The sequence below is a fragment of the Drosophila tropicalis genome, unplaced genomic scaffold (genome assembly GCF_018151085.1).
Source record: "Drosophila tropicalis isolate 14030-0801.00 unplaced genomic scaffold, ASM1815108v1 contig_443, whole genome shotgun sequence".
Lineage (NCBI taxonomy): Eukaryota > Metazoa > Arthropoda > Insecta > Diptera > Drosophilidae > Drosophila > Drosophila tropicalis.
Genome location: NW_027172907.1, coordinates 1,844,727 through 1,866,304, shown reverse-complemented (window position 1 = coordinate 1,866,304; position 21,578 = coordinate 1,844,727). Strand labels below are relative to the sequence as shown.

Here is a 21,578-nt window from a genome sequence, read left to right as displayed (position 1 = left end):
GTGAAGGGTTGAGAAAAATGGGGGGAACAAAGGAAGGAAGAGAGAGGAGACAAAGAGGAGTAGATGATGATGATGACGATGGCCATGGCGACACGCGTTTGCCTGGCTTGGCTTGTTTAGAGATTTATGCGTGCAAAAATCCGTTGCCCCGTTGCAAGCTGCAAATAATGTCAACGAGCAGCAGCCAAAATGATGCACGACCCAGCGCGGATTATGCAATGCGGCTTCCCATCCAAAAGACTATTTGCCAGAGGTAGTTAGAGGGACAAGGAGGGAGATAGAGATTGTGAGAGAGGGGGTGGAATAGAGGAAAGGAGTATAGGCCTAGGTTCTGCTTGTAGTTCTCTGGTAATGCACCCAACTCCTTTGCTTTGTGGTGATAAAGTGGTGCCACATGCAACATACAAACACATAGGCCACTCTCGCTTTACCCTGATTTATGAGCCCCCAAACAGCAGACAGCAACTGCAACAACAGCAAGAACAGCAACAACTCCAACACCAAACCAAAGTCTGTCAATTAAAGTTGCCACCAAAAGCATTCTCATTGCTTAATTATGCAGCAGCAGCAGCAACAGCAGCAGCAGCAGGAGTAGGTGGTGAGGAGTAGTATGTGGCAGTCGCCTCAAAAGTTCAAACTGTGCCACCAGTTGGTGCAACTTTGCAGCTGGTTTGCTGCGGTTCGTGTTTTCATTTTTCACCACTCTCCCAACCCCCACGCCGTCGACCGTTCGGTCCCCCTCCACTTGCACTTATTAAGGAATTAATTTAGTCATTGTATAAAACAAGGTCAAACATTAGCCGGTAACTGCATTGCAGCAATCCCAGAAGAGCCCAGAAGAACAAGCTTCAAGCCCCAAGAACAGAAGAAGGAGGGACATGGTAGGAGGTAATTTCAACCGCCCCCGCAACCGCCACACCCACCACACTATAGTCTATGCCATCTGGCTCGGTCCTTCGTGTCGTCTGGCCATTAGAGATCCCCAAAGAAATTTTCATGTTGTCGACTTGTGGCCGGGTCTTGTCCGGGTCCGGGTCTCTTGGGTCCACCCCCGACACCAAAAGCGTGGGAAAACTTTGCTTAAAACTACACCCACTCCCACTCCCACTCCTGGAGTGCTGCGTGCCTTTGTGCCATTTCGTGTCGGCTGCTGACTGAATTGTAAGCCAAATTTCAATTGCCTAAAAGCTTGTAAGACATTTTCCGATTCAAGTCCGGTTAGATTGAAAGAAAGGAAAGAGAAAACCAAAAACTAAAAATTGAACCAAACTGAAATAGAAAAAAATACATGGAAAACAATAAAAAAAATAAATAAAAAGAACTCAAAATTTTTTTGTTTAAACAATTTGTTGTTTTGTATTTCCATTGTTCGTTTCTTTTTTTCTTTCTTTTGTATTTGTTGTTGTCTTTTTCCCTTTGTTTTATTTGTGTTTTATACTAAAAACTAATCATAACCAACTATTACATAAATTATTTCTTAAAAACAATAAAAAAAAAAAAAACTCAATAATATAAACCATAAAAAAAAATGCTAATAATTTAATTAAATCTGACAATAAATCCTAAATTACAGCTAATAAACTAATAATATTTAATAGGCTTTACGCTAATAATTTTCTTTTTTTTTTTTTTTTTTTGTTTATCTTTTCTTTTTTTTTGTGATAATAAATAACGAAAAACTTCAACTTTAACCGCAAATATCTCCAAAAAAAATTAAACAAACATTTCTCAAATGGTGGAGCAAACTGCAAGTGCCCTTGGCTAAAGGGGTTGGGGGCGGGGTAGGGGGTTAAAGGGTTGAAAACGTAAAAGCTTTTTATTTCATTTCATGAATAAATTGAAACAGTATTCTTTTGTTAAACAAAATAATAATCAAAAAAAAAAAAAAATTTAAAACGCAAAAAGAAAATAAATAAATAATAATAAAAACGAAACGAGTATTCGAAAGGAAAGAAATGAAATTAAGTAGAAGAAAAAAAAAACAGAAGAAATAATTGATTTAATTTCATAATAATAGTGTTAATCAACATAGTAATAATATGTGTGTGTGTAACAATAATTTTATAATTATTTTTTAAATTTTGTGAAAAATTGTGGAAATGTTTTCGATTGGTTTTTCTTTTCTTGGGTTCAATTTGTGCCTGCAGGGAGAATTCTTGATGTCTTTCTTCTTCTCTCTCTCTCACACACACACACTCTCTCTCTCTCTCTCTCTCTATTTCCGTTTGGTGTGTGGAAATGAAGGATTATAGTGGTATATAGGATAAGGAAGGACAAATTAATGAACTAGAATTAAGTTAATACAATTTTGTTGTATATAGAAAAAGTTACATGCTAAATTAATTCAAGTAAATTAAATAAATTATATTGGTAAAATTACAAAATAAATTAAGACATTTCTGTTTGTCATTTGTTTTCTGTTTTTTGTTCGTTTTCGTTCGTTTCGATGGCCTAGCTAAATAATTTCAAAATGTTTTCTTTTTTTTTTTTTTTGTTGACAAAATGCTGCCGGATTTGTTTGTTTGGTCCGACTTTTGTGTTCTATATATATATATATATAGTATATATATATACTTAATGTATAAACTAAATTTGTGGAACATGGAATTGCTAGCTGTATCCATCAATCAATCAATTGATCGATCGATTAATCGATCAACAAAAAAAAAAAAAAATCATTGTTGCTCTACAACACACGACGACGACGACGACGATGACGATGACGACTTGCAATCGAAAATCGAAATAAAAACTAAAATGATTATATACTAAATTAAGTGCTAATACGTTGGGTGGTTTGAGTTAACATACTTCTATATCGTTTGCTATCTCCCTCTCTCCTTCTTCGTTTGCTATCTATCTCTCTCTCTTCTCTGTGGCGCCATTTCTTCCTCTGTCTATGTGTGATTTGTGCTTATGGATTGGTATACTATTATAGACCTATATATATATATTTATATTAATTTTTAACGCTTTTGTTTTAGGTAGTAATTAGGTTCTCAGTCTTCGCAGAGATTTCCGGTATTCTGTTTTTTTTTTTTTTTTTTTTGTCTCATTTTTCTTCATTCACTTCTTGTTGTTGTTGCTGCTGTTTTAATTCTCATTGTGTTGTTTTCTATCTCCTTTACACTCTATCTCTATCTATCTTGTATTCCTTGCTAATACAAAAAAAAAAAAAAAAAAAAAATTGATTTTTATCGACTAATTGACTAAAACTAAAATGTCATAAACTGCCTCGCTGCGGCCGCGTAGTGGAGATACCGTTAAGCACTCTCCGTTTTTACCACAAGGGGCATGGGTCCGCCCAAAGGTCCTCCGCCCACCACCGACAGATGATTGGCAGACGACGGTGACTTCTGCAACAGCTCCTCGGGCAGCATATTCAATGGATTCATTGGATTCATTTGAAGCGGCAAATTCATTTTCATATCCAACAATGGTGGCAATGGCGGTGATTTGCCCTCATCGCCTCCACCACCGCCTCCTCCTCCTCCTCCTCTAGCTCCACTGCCGCGATTTTCACGGCCTCCGCCGCCACCGCCACGGGATTCGTAGCGGGTATGAGTGCGCATGTGCCTGGTAATCATATCCCGGCGACAAGCCGCATAAGGACACTGCGGACACTTGTAGGGCTTCTCACCTGTATGGGTGCGCTGGTGGGTGGACAAGTGATCGGAGCGCGAGAAGACCTGACCGCACACCTTGCAGGTGTAAGGCTTGACGCCAGTGTGGAGACGCATGTGCCGGGTCAGCATGTCGGAGCGGGCAAAGGAGCGATGGCAGACATCGCACGAATACGCTTTGGCTATATCATTGGCGGGATTGCGCGACTTGTGACGCGAAGCCATGTGCTTGGCCAAGCGATCATGCAAGGAGAACATTTGGCCGCAAGTGGGACACACGTAGGCCACATCCGAGCCAGGCGGCATTTCCTCCACCACCGGCGACACGTCCAAATTGTAGCGCCAGGCCACTGTTTCCTTGGTGGTAGGAGAGGCCACATCCCCCCTTGATCACAGGCACACCCACTGTGGTGGTGGGCACATGCTGATGCTGGTGATGGGGATGGTGCTGCTGCTGGTGGTGAAGATGATGCGAATGATGCAGCGGATGCAGGGGCATTTCCATTTTAATCATGGCAGCTGCTGCCGCCGCCGCTGCTGCTGCATGGGCAGCTGCCGCTGACATCACATTGGCATAGGCCGATGGAGTTGGTGGTGGCGGCACAGCCGCTTGACTGGATATGGGAGTGGTGCTGGCATTTGGAATCGTTGCATTCGTGAGCGATGTGCTGGAGTGTGTGCTCGAGGCGGGCGACAAGGCATTCATGCTCTCCAAACTGCTGGCGGCACTCATCGATCCAGCCACCGGCGGCGGCATCAGCGCGTGGCGATGGTTGTGATGAGCCGCCACTCCAAGTGGTGGTGATCCGGATGTTGCGTATGAGGAGGAGGATTTGTACTTTTTGGGCTCCAATTCGCCGCCGCGCACACAGGACAAGTCGAGTGGGCGATCTTGGGGCGGCGGCATGGGCTTATCCTGCTTTTGTTTCTCCTTCTTGCCGCTGGCAGCTTGCTTCGTCTTGGGACTGGAGCGACGTTGGCTCACCGATGACTCACTGCGCGGCGGCGAGGGCAACGATGGCGGTGGCGATGCATTGGCCAAAAGAGCCGGCGGCAGCGCCTGACAAATTGCCTTCCTTTGCTGCTGCTCCATCGAGATGTTGCCACCATTGGGCGATGTTTCTGTCTCTGAGGATGAGGCTATCGACGAGGGTGTGTGCTGCAACGGCGACGGATAGAGATCATGGCGACGTCGGAATACTTCGTTTAAATATTTGGTATGCAGATAATAACCAAACAGTGGCGAAGGTATGGGAAAGTAGCGATCATATGGGCTGGGCATCTCAGTCTTGATGTCCACGTGCAAAGGATTCTCTTTGGCCAACAACTGAGATGGGTCCATCATGTTGGGTGTTACACCCGCCAATTGCAATGGGCTCATGCTAATGCGTGGACTATCTTGATCTGGATCATGATCCGCATCTGGATCGTTGTCGCTTAGCGAGTGATCCATGTCCTCGCCAGATATATTCTCAGTTTGTTCATCATCATCCTCGCTAGCTGCCTGTTGTTCGCTTTTAATGAATTTAGCCTCCTGCTGCTGCTGTTGTTGTTGTTGCTGCTGCTGCTGATCATCGTCCTCCTCATCATCATCCTCCGCATCAGCTTCGTTCATTCCCTGCTTGTCCATATCCTCATCCATATCCATGGGCTCGATCTTACAGTTGCTTTCATCTGCCTCGTCGTTTGCCTCTTGTTGATCCTCCTCCTCCTCTTGCACCATGATGTTGACATTATTGTTGTTATTAGTGTTATTATTATTATTGTTGTTGTTGTTGTTATTATTGTTGTTGTTGTTATTATTGTGTTGCAACTTGTCGAGAACCGCTGAGAGACGTTTGCGTTTGCGCTGCTTCCATGGCATAATGTTGTTGTTGTTGTTGGTGGTCACATAGGGCTGGTTATTGTTGTTGTTGTTATTACTAGCAACCGCTGCCGCTGCTGCTGCAGCTGCCGTCGCCTGCTGATGCAAACTCAATGCCAAACTGGGCAAATGCTGCGGCAAACCATGCGATGGATGAGGATACTGCAATTGTCCATACGATGGTGGTCCACCATAGACAGCCGCCGCACCAGCCGGTTGAAATTGTGGATGTGGATGCGGATGGGGATGAGGATGCGGTGCCGGCGGTGGTGGATGGCCATGAGCATGGGGATGGCCATGAGGAAGTGGATGATGATGATGATGTGTATGTGGATGGTGCGGGGGATGCGAATGCGAGTGGTGATGATGATGATGATGATGGGGATTGTGCGAGCCGGCGGCGTGATGATGATGCCCCATGGGGTCGGTGCCTTCTGCCATCGTCATTAGGTCAACTTTTTTTTAATGTTCCTGCCTGTCCAAATCCTCTGCTGTACCAAAGTCGACAATTGACTTAAAACTCTTTTTGGCCTTGAGGACTTGCGACTGCGCTGACGAGATCCCTGCGACTTCTATGCAAAAGAAGAGAAATAGAAAATATTCCATGATGAAAAGAGATAGAAGATGAAAAAAAATAAAGACAATAACAAACAAAATTGCGTGGCTTGGCTTTGCTTGACATCCACTTCACACACACACACACACACCAACACATATAGAAAATTATTTGAGCTTTTGTTTTTACCATTTTCATTAATTTGTAAAATCGTATTAGTTTTTGTTAATTATTAGTAAGTTTCTGTGTTATTCCTCTCAACTGAATTCAACTTTTATAAAATTTTTACTTCCTTCCTACTTTGTAATTCTCCTAAACTTTTTCGAACTCTGCCACGTTGTGAAACCGGAAAATGAAAGAATTCCACCTGACTTTAATGTATTGTTATCTCGCTTCAACTGACGCATGTGTTCAGAGTTGCCAGATCGTGCATATTAGCGGTGTCAGGGTCGCATTACAAAGCGCCCACACATGGGAGCTTGAATAGTGATATTTTTGACAGTTTTTATCACCAGGGCTGCACAAATATTTGAAATTGTTGCAAAATCTAAAGCAATTGCAAACAAAAGTAACGAAAAAAATGAATTTCTTATTTTTTGGCAGCCAACAAGAGTACCAAATTATGATGATGATGATGAGGATGATGATAATGAAAAAAAATAAGATATTGTGGACATTTACGCTGCGTTAGTTTTATGCGTTTTGTTCCTGGTCACGCCCTGGCGCTATGTCCACACACACACACATGCACATACAAACATAGGCGTATGTACGCCAACCATGTGGAACTCCAACTCCGAATCCGTTGCGCATCTCCCGCTGTGGAATTTTTATTGCGCTGCCAGCAGATTTTATGGCGCGCTCAAGTTTATGACTTTGCCTTGACCATCGCCCAAAAACTCATCTCTATATGTATGTATGTATGTATGTACATACATACTTTCATACATATGTATGTACATATCTTGCCCTATCCCTCTAAACTTTTTGGTCAGCAAATCAATGAAGGGGACAAAGTTGGATTTGGATTTAGAGTCATCGTTGTCGTTGTCGTTCTCGTTGTCGTCGTCTGGCGCCAACATTCGCAAATAATTAAAAGTTACCACACACAAACACACATGGCGCGGATCAGAACAGGACAAGCCAAAGGACCATGGCAGATGGTGAGGATGTGAGAGAATGAAGTGCAAGTTTCGTGCCACAAAAACTCAACTCAACTTCAGTAAGTGTTTCAGCAGAAGCGATGGCGGGCGGCGTCAGTGGCACAGGCTCAGACCGAGGCCCAGGCACAGGCACAGGCACGGGCACGGGCAGTGGCAGTGGCAACGGCAGTGTTGGCAAAGCCCAGGAAAGGACGACAGCACGTCTGGAAGGACGTTTGCTGCATTGCGCTTATCCTTGTGATATATGAATATTGTGCACACACGCACACCACGAGGGTGAGTCAAAGAAGTAAGACAGGAGCTGGAGCGGAAGGTGGAGGAAAACTTGTATGCCGCACGCTTCACTTAACTCTGAACGGGAGTAGCAGCAGCAGCAGCACAAGCAGTAGGAGGAGCAAGCGGTGGAGCATTGGAGCAGCTTTTGTCTGTTGTCTGCCATAAGCCGTCAGTTTATGGCCAGGGGTTACGTCCTTGTTGTTGTCGTTGTCCTTCTGTTTGCAATTTGCGCCTACAACACTGCATGAAGGTGGACAGTGAGTCAGAAAAGGGGGGTGGTGTGGGGGGCTAAAGGGAATGAGGGCGAGGATTGGCCACTGTGTCCATGTCCTTAACGGTCACGTGTTTGCTTTACGTGTTGAGAAAATGAAAAGAGCTGGACTCGGCAAAGGCAAAAAAATAAATGCGAGAAAAAAAAAACAGAAAAAGCAAAAGGAATGGCAAGGCAAGGAAGAAGGAGGTGTTGATGGCCCAACGACATGGACACCTGTGTCCTATCTACCCCACCCATCCCTACTCCTCCTACTCCTGCTAGCCGTGCCAGTTAGTGGTTTGTTATTGTTATTGTATGTCCTGTCGCCTCTATCTCTCTCACTCTCATTCGGTTTTTAATGGAGTGCGTGTCCTTTGTCCTATGGCTCGAACTCTCTGACTCCATGACTTTGCTTTAAACTTTTTCGATTTTCAACTTAAATGGAAAAACGGAAAACTTTTTCTTTTCACCTCATAACATAATTCATATTCTATTTAAAAGCAACAAAAAACAAAATGAAATGAACCCACAGAAACCCCCAAAAGTGGTAGGTCAGACAGGGGGGAGAGCAACGTATAAAGAACAGCAATTAATATTCTTAATTAGGGTAATTAAACAACGCAGTGCTGACAACTATGCGAAAAACTTATTTCTTCCCCCAACAACAACAACAACAACAACATGAAAAAAAATATGAAAATAAAAATATAACCAAAATGGTGGAAAAAAAAAAAACATAAATTTTTCACGCGACGACGCCTGAGACTTCTGGCCCAAGGTTCTGCTTGTTAGCACGCGAAGGCGGAAGGATAACAGGCGAGAGGAGCACAGAAGGGACCACAAGGAGAAGAAGAATTGTCGAGTCGAGATTGGTGATTTATTGCAGACTAAAAATATTATTCCACATACATACATACGAATATAAAAAAACGTTCCACCGAAATAAAGAACAAAGCGAAGAAAATAAATTACATAAATGGGCCTCCGCTTGTCGTGGGAGGAGTCGAAGGAGTAGCAATTTGACAATGGTCTGCAAATTATGGCTAAATGAAGTGTTAATTTCTCAACGCGCCAACCAAATTATCCAACGAAAGTTTCATTGCATGTACATACATATGTATGTATATGTATGTTTGTATATATTTTATTTATGATCTGAATAATTATCATAAAAATTTCAAAGCATCAGAGTTTGAAAGAAATAATACAATGCCTCTGAACTGACTAGACTTAAATTTCTTCTAATCATAAGTTGAAACAAGTGTTGAAACTAAGCCCTCAAATGGCCACTTTTCGAAAACTAAGTTTTGTATGCTTTTGAAAATTCTGTAACTGTATTTGTTCTTTTTTATGTCTCATTGTAGCTTATGCTATCTCACTCACTCTTACAAACACACATGCACTCTAGCGCCGCCACTACCTTACGGCCAACTTCGGTCGCCTAGTAAACCTCGTTTATACGTATATTTTCCATGGGGGCGTGGAAAAAATTGAAATAAACTTGATAACTGTACATCCTTCACGAGTCTACAAACCAAATTTAGTGGCTCTAGCTCTTATAGTCTCCGAGATCTAGGTGTTCAAACGGACGGACATGGCTAAATCGTCTTGGCTGTTGATCCTGATCAAGAATATATTTATATACTTTATATATATACATACGTCTTGGTAGGAGCTTTCAGCAAAGGTTTATTCTAAGTTGTTGTTATTATAATCTTCATTTACTTTCTGTTTTTTTTGTTTTTTATGAAAACTTTCAATGGGGCAAAAGTAAAAACATATGGCGCCTGACCATTTCGGGCCAAAAGTTGAGACGTCTCGAATGGCAGACAGCAAAACATGCTTGTAAGCAAATGTTTGGCTCTCGAATAAAAATCTGGAACGCCATTCCATTTAATAATAATAATAATACACAAAGAAAATGATCTGTAAAAGGGCAAAAAAAAAAAAAAAAAACACACACACAAAAAACGAGCAGCGAAAATAAAACAAAACGTTGAGATACACAAGTGCGAAAAAAAAGCTAAAATGCGAAAATGCAAAGTGCGAATGCTTAATTACATTAAACAATAAACGAGGAAATGGCGCTCAACAAAAAACATCAACAACAACAACGACAACAAAACGAAGCAAAATAAAAGGCAGAACAAAAGAAAAGAAAACTGCATCGTTTGCTTGGATTTTCTTTTGGTTTGTTTTTTGTGCTAACTTTGGATTTTGTTTCATTGTTGAAGTGGCCAGAAAACTGCAACTGAAAATGTGCAATGCCAGGGAAATATGATTCATTGTCACTTTGTCGCTTTTAAGCCTCACTACCTCCCCCTTCCCCCTTTCCAGCCAACCGTCACCCGCGTTCTGTGTTCTCGTGGGCTATTTTTTTTTTTTTTTTTTTTTTTTTGTTTTTGCAGCATAATTAAATGACAACAAATTTAACACCAAATAAAACAATGCAAATGACAAAGAGCAAGAGAAAAGAAGGGTCAGAAGAGGTGATGGGGGAGGGAGAGAGGGAGAGGGGGGCAGAACGTGTAAAGGTAAGCAATTTAAATTTACCTCTATTCCCATTAATTATTGTAATTTTTTGCTTTTATTAACAAAACTTTTACCAATTCTCGACACTTTGTGTATTTTTTTCTCTCGATTTTCTTCACTTAATTGACTCGAATGGAGTTGCCATTAGGCAGACATTTCCATTTGTATTTGCTTAGCATTTGTCACGCTTGTTACACACAAAACTTGATGAAGTTTTTAGACCCCGCAACCAACCCTGCACCCCTCACCTGTTCCACCTCTTCCTGTATGATGTCGCCAGGCGGGCGATAAGCCCCGTGCCATGGCGTTAACCAAACAAAAATTGCAGAAATTAAAATGTAAACAATTTGTATCTCTTTCTCTGCCACTGTATCTCTCTCCCTCTATCCCACCCTGTCTCTTTCTCGCTCTCTCTTTTACTTTGTCAACGTATCTCTCTCTCTCTATCTATCTCTGTCTGTATGTCTCCTGACTGGATTTGCTTTGAGTTATGTTGGAGACTCTTTGCTATTTAAACAAAAATTGTTGGCTTACATTTTGGTCAGCCATATTAATCCCCTCCTCTCTCGCTCTCTCACTCCCGTATCATTTGTACCCTCTGTGTCTCTCAGACGCCATTTAAGCCATACTTCAGCAGCCGAGTCAACGTGATATGCATTGATAATGGAGGAACAACAACTTCAATCACAAGTGCAAAGACAACAGCAGCAAACAGCGGCGACAGCAGCAGCAAAAGCAAACAAAGCATGACAAGGCAGAAATATGGCTAATAAAATAAAACTCCATTTACATTAAAATGGCACACACACACACACACAACACAAATGGAATGAGAAGAACAAATTGAATGTGATAAAAAAAAAAAAAAACAGATAGATAGTTAGATTGAGGTACGCCTACAACAGTTGCCAGCCAATGATAACAAGCAACATGTTGCTGCAGTTGAAGGGCAAATGGCACAAATTGTTGTTTGTGTGTGTTCTTCTTTTCCGTATGGCTGACTCCCGCAACAATCATCATTCGATTTTGCATTTCGACTTTGTATGCCAGTCTCATTTGTGGCTCGTTGCAATTGCTGGCGCATTGCAATTAAAGTGATCACTGTAATTTATTGAATGTGATTAAGTTTTGAACCAAATTTGACGTCAATATTGTTCAAGTTAACGATATGCTAATTGTTGTAGTTGCTACTACTACTACTACTACTACACACACACACACTCATAAGTGAGTTCAAAAATCATTAATTACAAGAGAGAGATAGAGAGAAGTCATTGAAACCTCTGATCTTCAGATTGACGTTGTGACCAACAAAAGCAACAACCTACGCCCCAAACTATGTTGGCTATTTTGCTACTGTCGGACCAAGTGGATAATGCCAGATAATGGCAATTTCCTGCCACTTGGCCAATTGTTGCTGCCGTGCAAGGAGCAACAGCAGCAACACTTATTCACTTCCACACACACACACACAAACACACAGATACACAGACACACACATGCGCCCCCTGGCTGACCGCAACTTAAATAAAATTACATTCAAATTCAATTGTAAATGCATTTTATCTGTTGGTTTTTGTTGTTGTTGTTAGCTTCTACTGTTGCTGCTGCTGCCGGGGCTGTAAACTGCAATCATGTTGCACATTTTTCTTTGGGCCGAGTCCAAGTCCAAGCTAGGCTAGCTAGAGAGTCAGAGAGCCTCTCTAGCTGTGGCCTTTACAATCAAATGTAATTATTTTTGCAATATACACCTTCAGCTGCCTCTGCCTCTGCTGCTGCTGTTGCTGCTGCATCGAATGGAGCAGCAACAAGTTGCTTAGCATACTTCCGTTTGAGGCCGACCGCGCCTTAGCCTGGGCCAAGGGGGATCGCGTGATCAAAGTCAATTTAGTTGCTATATACAGACACATTTGTTTTATGCTGCTACTTCTTCTTTTTTGCTGTTGTTGCAACGATCCTGTCGTCATCTGCTGCTGCTGGTGCTGCTGTTGGTGCTGGTGCAGCTAAATTAAACCATTGCCGCCTTATCGGCCTGGTCAGGCGCCTGCCTGTTGCCCAAATGGGCATGAAATGGGCCACGGCAGAAACAAAAAGGAGTATCAAAAGATACCATAAACTGGTTTTGTTTTTGTAACTGGCCAGTTTTAAAGGCCTTTGTCGATCGAAATTGAAAAGGTGCTAAAAAACTAGACGAAATGTATCAGATATTTGCATCATTTATATTAAAAAAAAGACTAAAATGGTTGACGGGGGAGGGGGAAAAACCAACAACTAACTAACCAACACTTCCTGTTTGCCATTTATGTTTTTTTTGGTATCTTTCTTTTCTAGTTGTTTTTTTTTTTTGTTTCTTTTTTTTTTTTTTTTTGGTTGGTTTCTCAAATGTTTATCATAATTAGCCACACGATTTGCTGCCTAATTGCTTAAGCGCCAAAAATTAACATATACAACAAACGATGCAAATGGTAAGGCAAACGAGTGATGGTGGTTTAGATGGAGGGAGCGAGGGAGGGAGGGATAGGGAGGGCACAAAAAGCGCCACAAGCAAAACTCTTGAAATATTTAACTTAAAAATCCCTACTCATTTCATGCTAATTATATATGGCCACAAATGAATGGTTGGCCATAGACGTATGTATGTGTGTATGTACCGCCTGCCATTTTGGCTAGACTACAAAAACCTTCTCGACCAACACACACACACTCAGAGAGAGAGAGAGAAAGAGAGAGAAAAATTTATTTAATTTTTAACCTTTAGGGGCCAGCAATCATCATTTGTTTTAGCTGTGTTCGTCTTTGATTTCGGTAAAAGGTTTTGGGTCAGCGCCAAAAGGCAATCTCGTCCACCTACTATATGACCACCCCCCGGATACCCCCTACCCTCCACCCGCCCCTCTCGCCCTATCTCGATCAACCGCTCTTGTCTCTCTCACTTTCTCAATGAGATGTTGCTGTTTTGGGGTTTCATTTTGGTTCATCATCAAACATGATGCGATCTTTTGCAATTAGCCTTAAACGATTTTTGGCTCAACACTCACGCATTTTGCCGCTGCTCATCTGGGTCAAGAAGCGGTGCACTCTCCACCACCTAGCACCACCAGCACCACCATCATAATCAACAGAGCAAAAAACAGGCATTGCCTGTCCGTCACATTATCAGAACGGAATTATCGAAAGAAGGAGAAAAAAAAGCCTTCGCTCTTGCCTTCAGAATTGCTGAGGACGACGTCGCTGCATATTTATTTTTAATCAACTTTGTGAAAGCAGGTGAAATTTTGTGTTGTCTTTTTTGGCATTTATGAAAGTGCAGCGTGACTGCTTCTTCTTCATCATCATCATCATCATTATCGTCGTCACACAATGATCATCTGAGGGCTATATAAAAATTAATATAGATTGACTGAAGAAGATATACACACAGCAAGCAACAGCAACAGCAACAACAACAGAGAAATGCTCCGTTTTGGTTTTTGGGGGTAGCAGCCGAAAGTCGTTTTTCGCTTTTTTTTTTTGAATTTGTTATTCTTTTTTTTTTTTTTTTTTTTTGCACTGAAACGTTTTGCGGCATTTCTGTAAAATTTATTATGCCAAAGGCCGATCATTATCGGGTAGCCAAATTATATATGCGCGCGCGCACATGATGAGCATTAAGGGTACTAGTTGTTGTTGGTGTTGCTCTTCCCATTCCCAGCAACAAGAGCAACACAACACAGCGACAGCAGCAAGAGCAACAGCAACAGATCGATCGAACGATCGATCGATGTGGATACTTGGCTCCAGTTTAACCACAAGGGGGCAAAACTATCAAAATGTCGCCGACTATAAATCCACCTTGGTATAATAAATTTCTGAAAAATGTCAGAGCCCAAGCTCCCGCATTAATTACAGACTCCGTTGGCTCCAAGTTGCCTGTTGCCCCGTCACACAACCTCATTCCGATTTCGATATTCACCCGCATCCACACATCAGGGAAATGTGAACCCTGCGTGCTTGCCATGTAATCAATAGTTGTAACCACCAAAAAACAAAAAAAACAAAAAAAACAACAACCAAGTAAAGTAGAGGCAAACAGCAAACCGCAGAGAAGCAAAAGCAAGTGCAAAAAGCATTCAATTTTTATTTTTCCTTTGCCCCGGAATGGAATTACGGGCTGACTGGCAACAAGTTCTTTCAATTTGCCAGTTACTGCCAGCTGGTTGCTGTTTGGGTGTGTGTGTGTGTGTGTGTGTGTTTGTGTTTTTTTAGCTTGAAGTTGGATCTGGAACGCGTGTTTTGCCTTGCATTTTGATTGCCTACAAGCCGTGGCTGTCACTTTGCATTATACAACTCCCCCATCTCCCCCAGCTGCCATCCTAGACACGCCACGCCATCCTGCGCCGCCCTCGACTCGGAAACGCTTAGACCTGGCTAAAGGATTCAAATCCCCTCTGCCCTTCTCTTGGCTTATAATCAATAATCTCTTCAAGATGATTTCTTTGTTAAGTCTTTTGAACGATTATCGCGCAATTATGTTGTATTTGATATGCTAATTTCAAACTCTAACCGAGAACACATACAATTATGCTTAATTTATGCAACACTTTGGACTCTCATGTTGATCGATCACCCCGCGGAGAGTAGCAAAAGGCCAATAGGGAGGGGAGAATCGATTGGTCGATTGGTCGAATGGCCAGGTTGCCCAGGTGTTAATTTGATTTCATTTCATTTGGTTGTTTTTTGTAATTTGATTCGTTTGTTTATTGGTTCGAATTGTCGATAGATAGATAGATGGATGGATGGTTGGATGGTTGGATGGATGGATAAAAACGAGTAGTATTTACCGTTGGTTCTTGAAAAGAGATACAAAAACAAAAAACTCACCGTCACTGAACCGTTTTGTTTGGCCAATTATGTGAAACAATATTGTGATAAATTTGTCAACATAAATAACACTTGTTGCCAAAGTCTCTGTCTCTGACTCGAACTCGAACTCTGAATGGAATGGAATGGCATCCGAAAATGAATGAATGAATGAACAAGCAACAGAGTGCGCTTCAGATTGTTTTTCTTTCTGTTAATTAAGCTGTATTTCATGTTGAGGCGCTTATGAATAAAAAAAAGAAGCGGCAACAACAACAACGCAGCTCAAACAAAAAATGAATTAAATACACAAATGTGATGACACCAAAAGTGCGATACGTTCATTCGGACCCCCGAAAAAGTGGCTTTTGTTGGGGCGTGTCAAAAGAAATTTGTTGAACAAATAAATTTCCAACATGAAGCGCAAAAAAAAAAAGCATTTGGCCTTAATCGCCAAAAGGTCGCCAAATTGAGTTGTAGTTTTGTGTCTGTAGTTGGTAGTTAACGTCATGTTAATTTATTTAACCAATGGCAAGGCAATTCTATATGGTCAACAGCAGCAGCAGCAGCAGCAACAGCAGCAACAGAGCAAACTGTCGCAAGCAATTAATCTTCAAAAATCTCGTCCAGCTGCAGCAGCTTGGAGTTGGTCGTTGTATTTCATATGACAAAACTTGGCAATCTGTCTAAAATGTTCAACTTCATTTCAGTTTCAATGGCAATTTGGCCATTTGGAAGGTCGTTGCTGATCTGCTCTGAGCCTGTAACTCCCGCAACTTCGATCCACGACGATCTTAAACGATCGCCCAGTCAGTCGGGCCAGAGACAGAGAGATCTTGGAGATGGCATTGATCGTATGCCATCTAAGCCATGTTTAACTCAGATTCTTTTGGCCAACAAGGGGGCGGTCTGTCGTGAGTTTAATGCCATCGCTAATTCATCCATTCACCTCTTAAAGAGATTCGAGTCGAAAAATTCAAGCGAAACAACAAGACGACACTTGAATGTTGCAAGCTGGACAGGCGCACAAGATCGATCCCTCCATTGCCCCGCCTCCTACTCGTACTCCTTACCCTACCCTACCCCTTACCCCACCACCACTCTTGCTGCCAACAATCAACATCTCACGCATTAAATTCAAAATGCGTTTCAGCTTTATTTTAGTTTTTCTTGTTGGTTATTTTTTTTGTGTTTGTGATTTTTTTTTTTTTTTGTTATTGGTGAAGGTTGCAAAGCTTGTAGTTGTTGTTGTGGCTGAGAGTGCGTGAGCCGGCATTGGCCAAGTCAAACCAAGCCAAGCCAAGCCAAGCCAAGCCAAGCCAGGCCAGGCCAGGGTTGTCATTGTCGACAAAAAAAAAAAAAGCAGCTGCCTCTCAAATAAGACTTACCTGATTTAGAGTTAGACTTTGTGGGTCTCTCTAAAAATTCTCGGATACTGGCATGTTCTGTAAAGAGAAGAGGGTAAATTAATAAACGCAAAATTATTGGAAAATTTACAAAAATACTGTGTTAATGTTGTGTGTTTTTTTTTTTTCGTTTTGACAAATTGTTAAATGGAAGTCAAAGTTTGTTCAAAAACTGCTAATTGCTGTGGTAATTATAGTCGACTCGAACGAAATCGAATCGGAGCAATCATTAATCAAAATGCTGGCAGAGAATGTTGCTAGCATAAATAAATATTTATAACTTGCTAAATTTAATATGTGTATATAGAAAATATTGAGCAAATTTTTGCAGATAGGCTTAAAAATTTCACCTTTTGGCTCACTCTCTCTCTATCTCTATCTCCTTCTCTTTTTGTATATCTTTGGACATTGATTGATTGAAGTGTTTTAATATTTAGTTGCAAAATTAAGAGGGCCACCCCCCTTCGTATATATGTACATATGTATATGGGTATAGCAATTAGGTGGGCGTGGCCAAACAGTGGCCGCAGACTACAAAGCTTAGCCGCTTTTTATTTTTCGTTATGTATTTCGAATAGAAATTGAAGGCAACAATAACAACTTGGCAGAAACTGATTAATGGTCGGGTGGAGGGAGTGGTATGGGGGGGATTGGGGAGTAAAGCCAGTTAAGAGTTTTATAGTTTGCTTTAAATAAATTATAATTTGTGTTTTGTTTTTTTTTTTCTCTCTCTCTCTCTCTCTTTCTTTTTTGCTCATTAGTTATTTAGAAACAATCAAAATGTCAACTGGCAATTGTGGTTTTAGCCTTTTTTGGTTTTTAGATTGTTAGCATTTTGCTATTATTTGCTAATTATTTGTAAACATTTATCAGACACTTGAAATTGTCAACAAAATGATTTACATAAATTGTCCGAGAGAGAGAGAGACAGAGAGAGATGGAGAGAAAAAAAGAGTGAGGTTGAAACGTAGCGGGGGGGGCTGAAAAAAGTGACATGTTGCTGGCGGGGCGGATGCTTGTTAACCACAGCAACAGCAGCAGCAGCAATCGATTGCCACCTGTTGCAAATTAGGCATGCAACATGGCATGTTGCGGTTCTGTTGTTGCCGTTGCATGTGGCATATGACCAGCAGCTAGTTTTTTTGTATATTTTTTTTTTTTTTTTGGCTACTGCACAGCTGTGCGACCTTAACAAAAATGCCGCCACCACCGCCGCCCCACAGTACAGAAAAAAAAAAATAAAAAACAAAACTTGTTCAGATATTCCACATTATATTCATAGCCAGCGGCAGCGGGGCATATGAATTTATTAGCCTAACAACAATTTTCTGTATTCAAAAGTTGACTTGCAGCTGCCGGGCCGCCAGTTTGGTGGCTAGAGTTGCCGCTGCTGATAAACTCTGGCTTTGCATTTTTTTGTTTCATTTTCAATCTTATCTGGCACCCACAACCAAACAAAACTACAAAAAAAAAAAAAGCAGAGAGAGAGAGAGGGGGAAAAAACAAAATCTCATTTAGCTCACCAGCAAAGCAAAGATGCGCCTCTGCCTAGGCCTGGGGCTGGCTCTCGCCCCTTATCGCCCCTGAACCTTGGCCCCAAAAGTCAGCTCTATCTATGCGTAAATTAGACCAACGCCTACTCGAAAAATTAAACTACAAAAACCCAAGCAGCAGATAAACATCATATTTTTTTGTTTTTGTCTCTCTCTCTCTCTATTCGTTTCGTTTCAGAGGAATTTCAAATGAGGCGAAATCGCTTGTCTATTTTGTGTTTTTGTAGTTGTTGAATTTTGGATTTTTTGGTTTATTTTTTTGTTCATGCATATCTGAAAATCGTTTGACTCTTGCAGGGGGAGGAGGCGGCGTTTTGGGAGGAGTAGAGAGACCCTAGAAAAAGACTGACCACAGTAGTTGGGAAAAACTGTTATTAAAATGATTGGAGTGCCTGCCAGAACTGGCAAATGGTGGGTGCATGAAGAGGGCGGGGGGTTCTTTTTTCTGTGTGCGCGAGGGATGTGGAGGGGGAGAAGGCATTGCCCACCTACTACTACAATCAACGAGGCGTGCATGCAACATAAAAATTGCTAGGCTGATGCTTGTGTTGCCGCTGCAAAACCAAAATTAGCAGCGCGTGCTAAACAATTGCTGTAAGCAGTAACTACAATGGACACACACACACACACACACAAACACACCCACCCAAAAGACGCACACACACAGAGAGAGACTTTGCATATTGTTTTACACTCAAATATGGCGGCAGCAACATGCACACTAGCAACACTTGTGTACGCCAGCAACTCACTTTGGTAATTGCAACAATTTAACGGTCTGTCGCTTGGTAGTTTTTCTTTATTTCATTGCAAGCTTAAGTGTACTTTGGGGGTGCAGCAGCAGCAGCAGCAACAGCAAAAAAATACTCTTCTACTGAAGCTTTTTGTGTTGTCTTTTTTTGGGTGCCTACAACTTAATCAAAAACTAATTGCATTTGCATAGATGCCACAGACGACAGACAGACAGAAAGATAGATGAGAGAGACAGAGAGAGAGAGAGAGAGAGGGGAGACATAAAAAGAAGCTAAAGTTGCTGATGTTGCTGATGTTGCTCCTGTTGCCATTGCTGTTGCTGCTGCTGCGTAGGCCCCCACCACGGATGTGGTTTTCAACGCTTGGCTGTGTCAACTTTCAATCAAAGTCAACAAAAAAAAAAAAAAAATAACGAAAAATTAAACTAAGAGAGAGAGATAAAAAAAAAGGTATCAAGAAGGCAACCCACTGTGGTTTACTTTACTCAATCCAAACCCAAACCCAAAAGCCTGCTTCCTGGCCAACAACAACAACAGCAACATCAACCGCAAGGCTTTTGCTAGCGGGTGCTGGTGCGGCCAGTGTCTCAGTCTCAATCCCAGTCTCCATGTCCGCTCGACCGTGGGAGCTGGTAAAGAGTAAATTAAAAAAAAAAAAACGAAAGAGAAAAAAACAACCAGAAATACATATAAGAAATACGCAACTCACATTCTAATTTATATGGAGAGGACGCCCGCGCAGGCTACGCATTTTTGCACGAAAAGGAAATCTGAAGAAACCTCTGATCACACACACACATGTGGGAAAAAACAGCAGCAGCACAGTGGAACAAATAGTTTTTATTAACAAGTTGGTGAATAGAAAACTTTTGTATTTGAACTGAAACAAGGCTAAAACTTGTTGGGAATTACAAAGCACAAGTTAGAACTTTAAAAGGAATTTTAGTTTTCTATTAATTTCTACACACCCAGCTTGTCTTTTGAGTGTGTGTGTGTGTGTGTGTGTGTAAGTTTTGGTTGCACTGTGCCACTAGCCACTAACTGCAGGCCACTGCAGACATCAGCAGCAGCAGCAGCAGCTGATGGATCACCGTAGATAAGCGAATCTTGCAGATAATCGCATCACTCACTGAAAGGATGGCTGGCTGGATGGCTGGCTGGCTGGCTGGCTAGCTGTCTGGCCTAAAGTCCAAAAGCCAAAGCCAATGCCAACAAGTGTTGCGCTCCTTTGGCAACTTGGAATCTCAAGCTGAAGCTGAAGCTGAGCTCTGCGCTTTGAGACATGCAATAATTTTCAAACAGCAGACAACATGGACTCTGCCAAGATGATGATGCATGACAGTGACAGTGCGTTGCAGTTGTTGTTGTTGCAGTTGCCGCTGCATGACATTAAGCATGTTGCAAACAGACTTCACTTCACTTCACTTCGTCTGCATTCCCGCAATGTCTGAGTCCTGATGTTGCTGCTGCTGCTGCGGCGAATTGTGGGTGCCTTTTAAAATTAGCCACAATGGAAAGCAAGAGAAGAGAGTGGCGGGGCAAGAAACTCAGACGAAGAGGCAAAACTTATTTTCATGCTTGATCTGCGAAAGGCGAAAATGACTTTTACAAGCGCAACGAAAGCTGCAAAATGAAATACAACTTCCAGTCGAGCGAACGAACCAGCGAACGAACGAAAAAAAAAAAAAGAAAAAAATCAATTAAAATTCATAGCCAATTGATTTGCTTAGCAGCCACACTTATACATATACAAATGTGCATACATACATACATATGTTTGTATGTATAGAGTGACTAGAATGCCCCCTAACCCAAACCCAAACCCAAACCTAAAGCCAAAGCCAAACGCAGACTCAAGACTCAGAAAACTCAAATCCAAGTAAGCCCAACCCTGTTCTACTCTTTCCATATCCACCTGCCTTTGCCTATCTCCTCTCTCCCCCCCACCACCCCGCTCTCTTTTAAAGTTTTTTTTTTGGGGGGTGGGGGGGGAGGGGAAATACATAAAGCCTGGCGCCAGTTTGTTTTTTTTTTCTCTTCTGTTTTTGTGGTTGTTGTTTTCAAAATGCCTAAAACTTTAGCTGATAAATATCACGCCGCTTACAACAACAAACATGAACCATAATTTCCTCCCTCTCCCACTCGCTCAACCTCTCCCTTCCAGCATTGTAAAAAGGGTTCTCTGTCTAGCCACCGACGCAGTTGCAGTTGCCACTGCAGCCAACGTCAACGGGGCATCATCATTATCATCATTAAAATGCCAGTTAATAATTTTTCTCTGCTCTTCTCTGCTGCCTTCTTCGGCTTCTACTCCTTCAACTTTTGAGTGGTTTCTTCTTCTTTTTTTGACGTTTACAACAGAAAAGAAAAAAATACGGAGGGAGGAGGAGGAGCAGAAGCAGCAGGAAGAGGAAGGTGGTCGGTTGAGAGAGGGGAATGTGAGTCTGGAGTCTGTATTTTCCTTGGCTACCTGAATGCCTTGAATGCGTTGGTGTAATGCGGCCAAAAAAAAAACTAAAAAATAATAATAATAATAATAAAAATAAAAACTGGAGGGGAATGGAAAGACTCTGATAGCGCTTGGGTGGCCCCTTAACGATATTCCACAGCCCCCTGATAGTCTCCCCCTCTGCCACACTCTCCGCTGAGCACACGATAACCCAACATATTCTACTGAAAAACGTTTGTTTCTTAAAGTTTAAGAAAAATTTATAAAATCGGAAAATTTGAAGATTGCATCGCAGCTCTCTCTCTCTCTCTC

At 41.8% G+C, this 21,578-nt stretch overlaps 2 protein-coding genes across 2 annotated transcripts in view; one reads left to right on the top strand and one right to left on the bottom strand.

Moving 5' to 3' along the window:
• LOC137573831 (glutamate transporter polyphemus-like) overlaps positions 1-21,578 on the top strand; it is a 66,093-nt gene that overhangs the window by 10,506 nt on the left and 34,009 nt on the right. The gene's annotated exons all lie outside the window — the stretch shown is intronic.
• Positions 1,383-21,578, bottom strand: part of klu (klumpfuss) — a 32,879-nt gene continuing 12,683 nt past the window's right edge. Inside the window, 3 exon segments of the mRNA XM_068285878.1 lie at positions 1,383-4,007; positions 4,009-6,059; positions 16,495-16,551. Of these exon segments, the coding sequence (XP_068141979.1) occupies positions 3,264-4,007; positions 4,009-5,934 (2,670 nt within the window). The 5' untranslated portion in view covers positions 5,935-6,059; positions 16,495-16,551 and the 3' untranslated portion in view covers positions 1,383-3,263.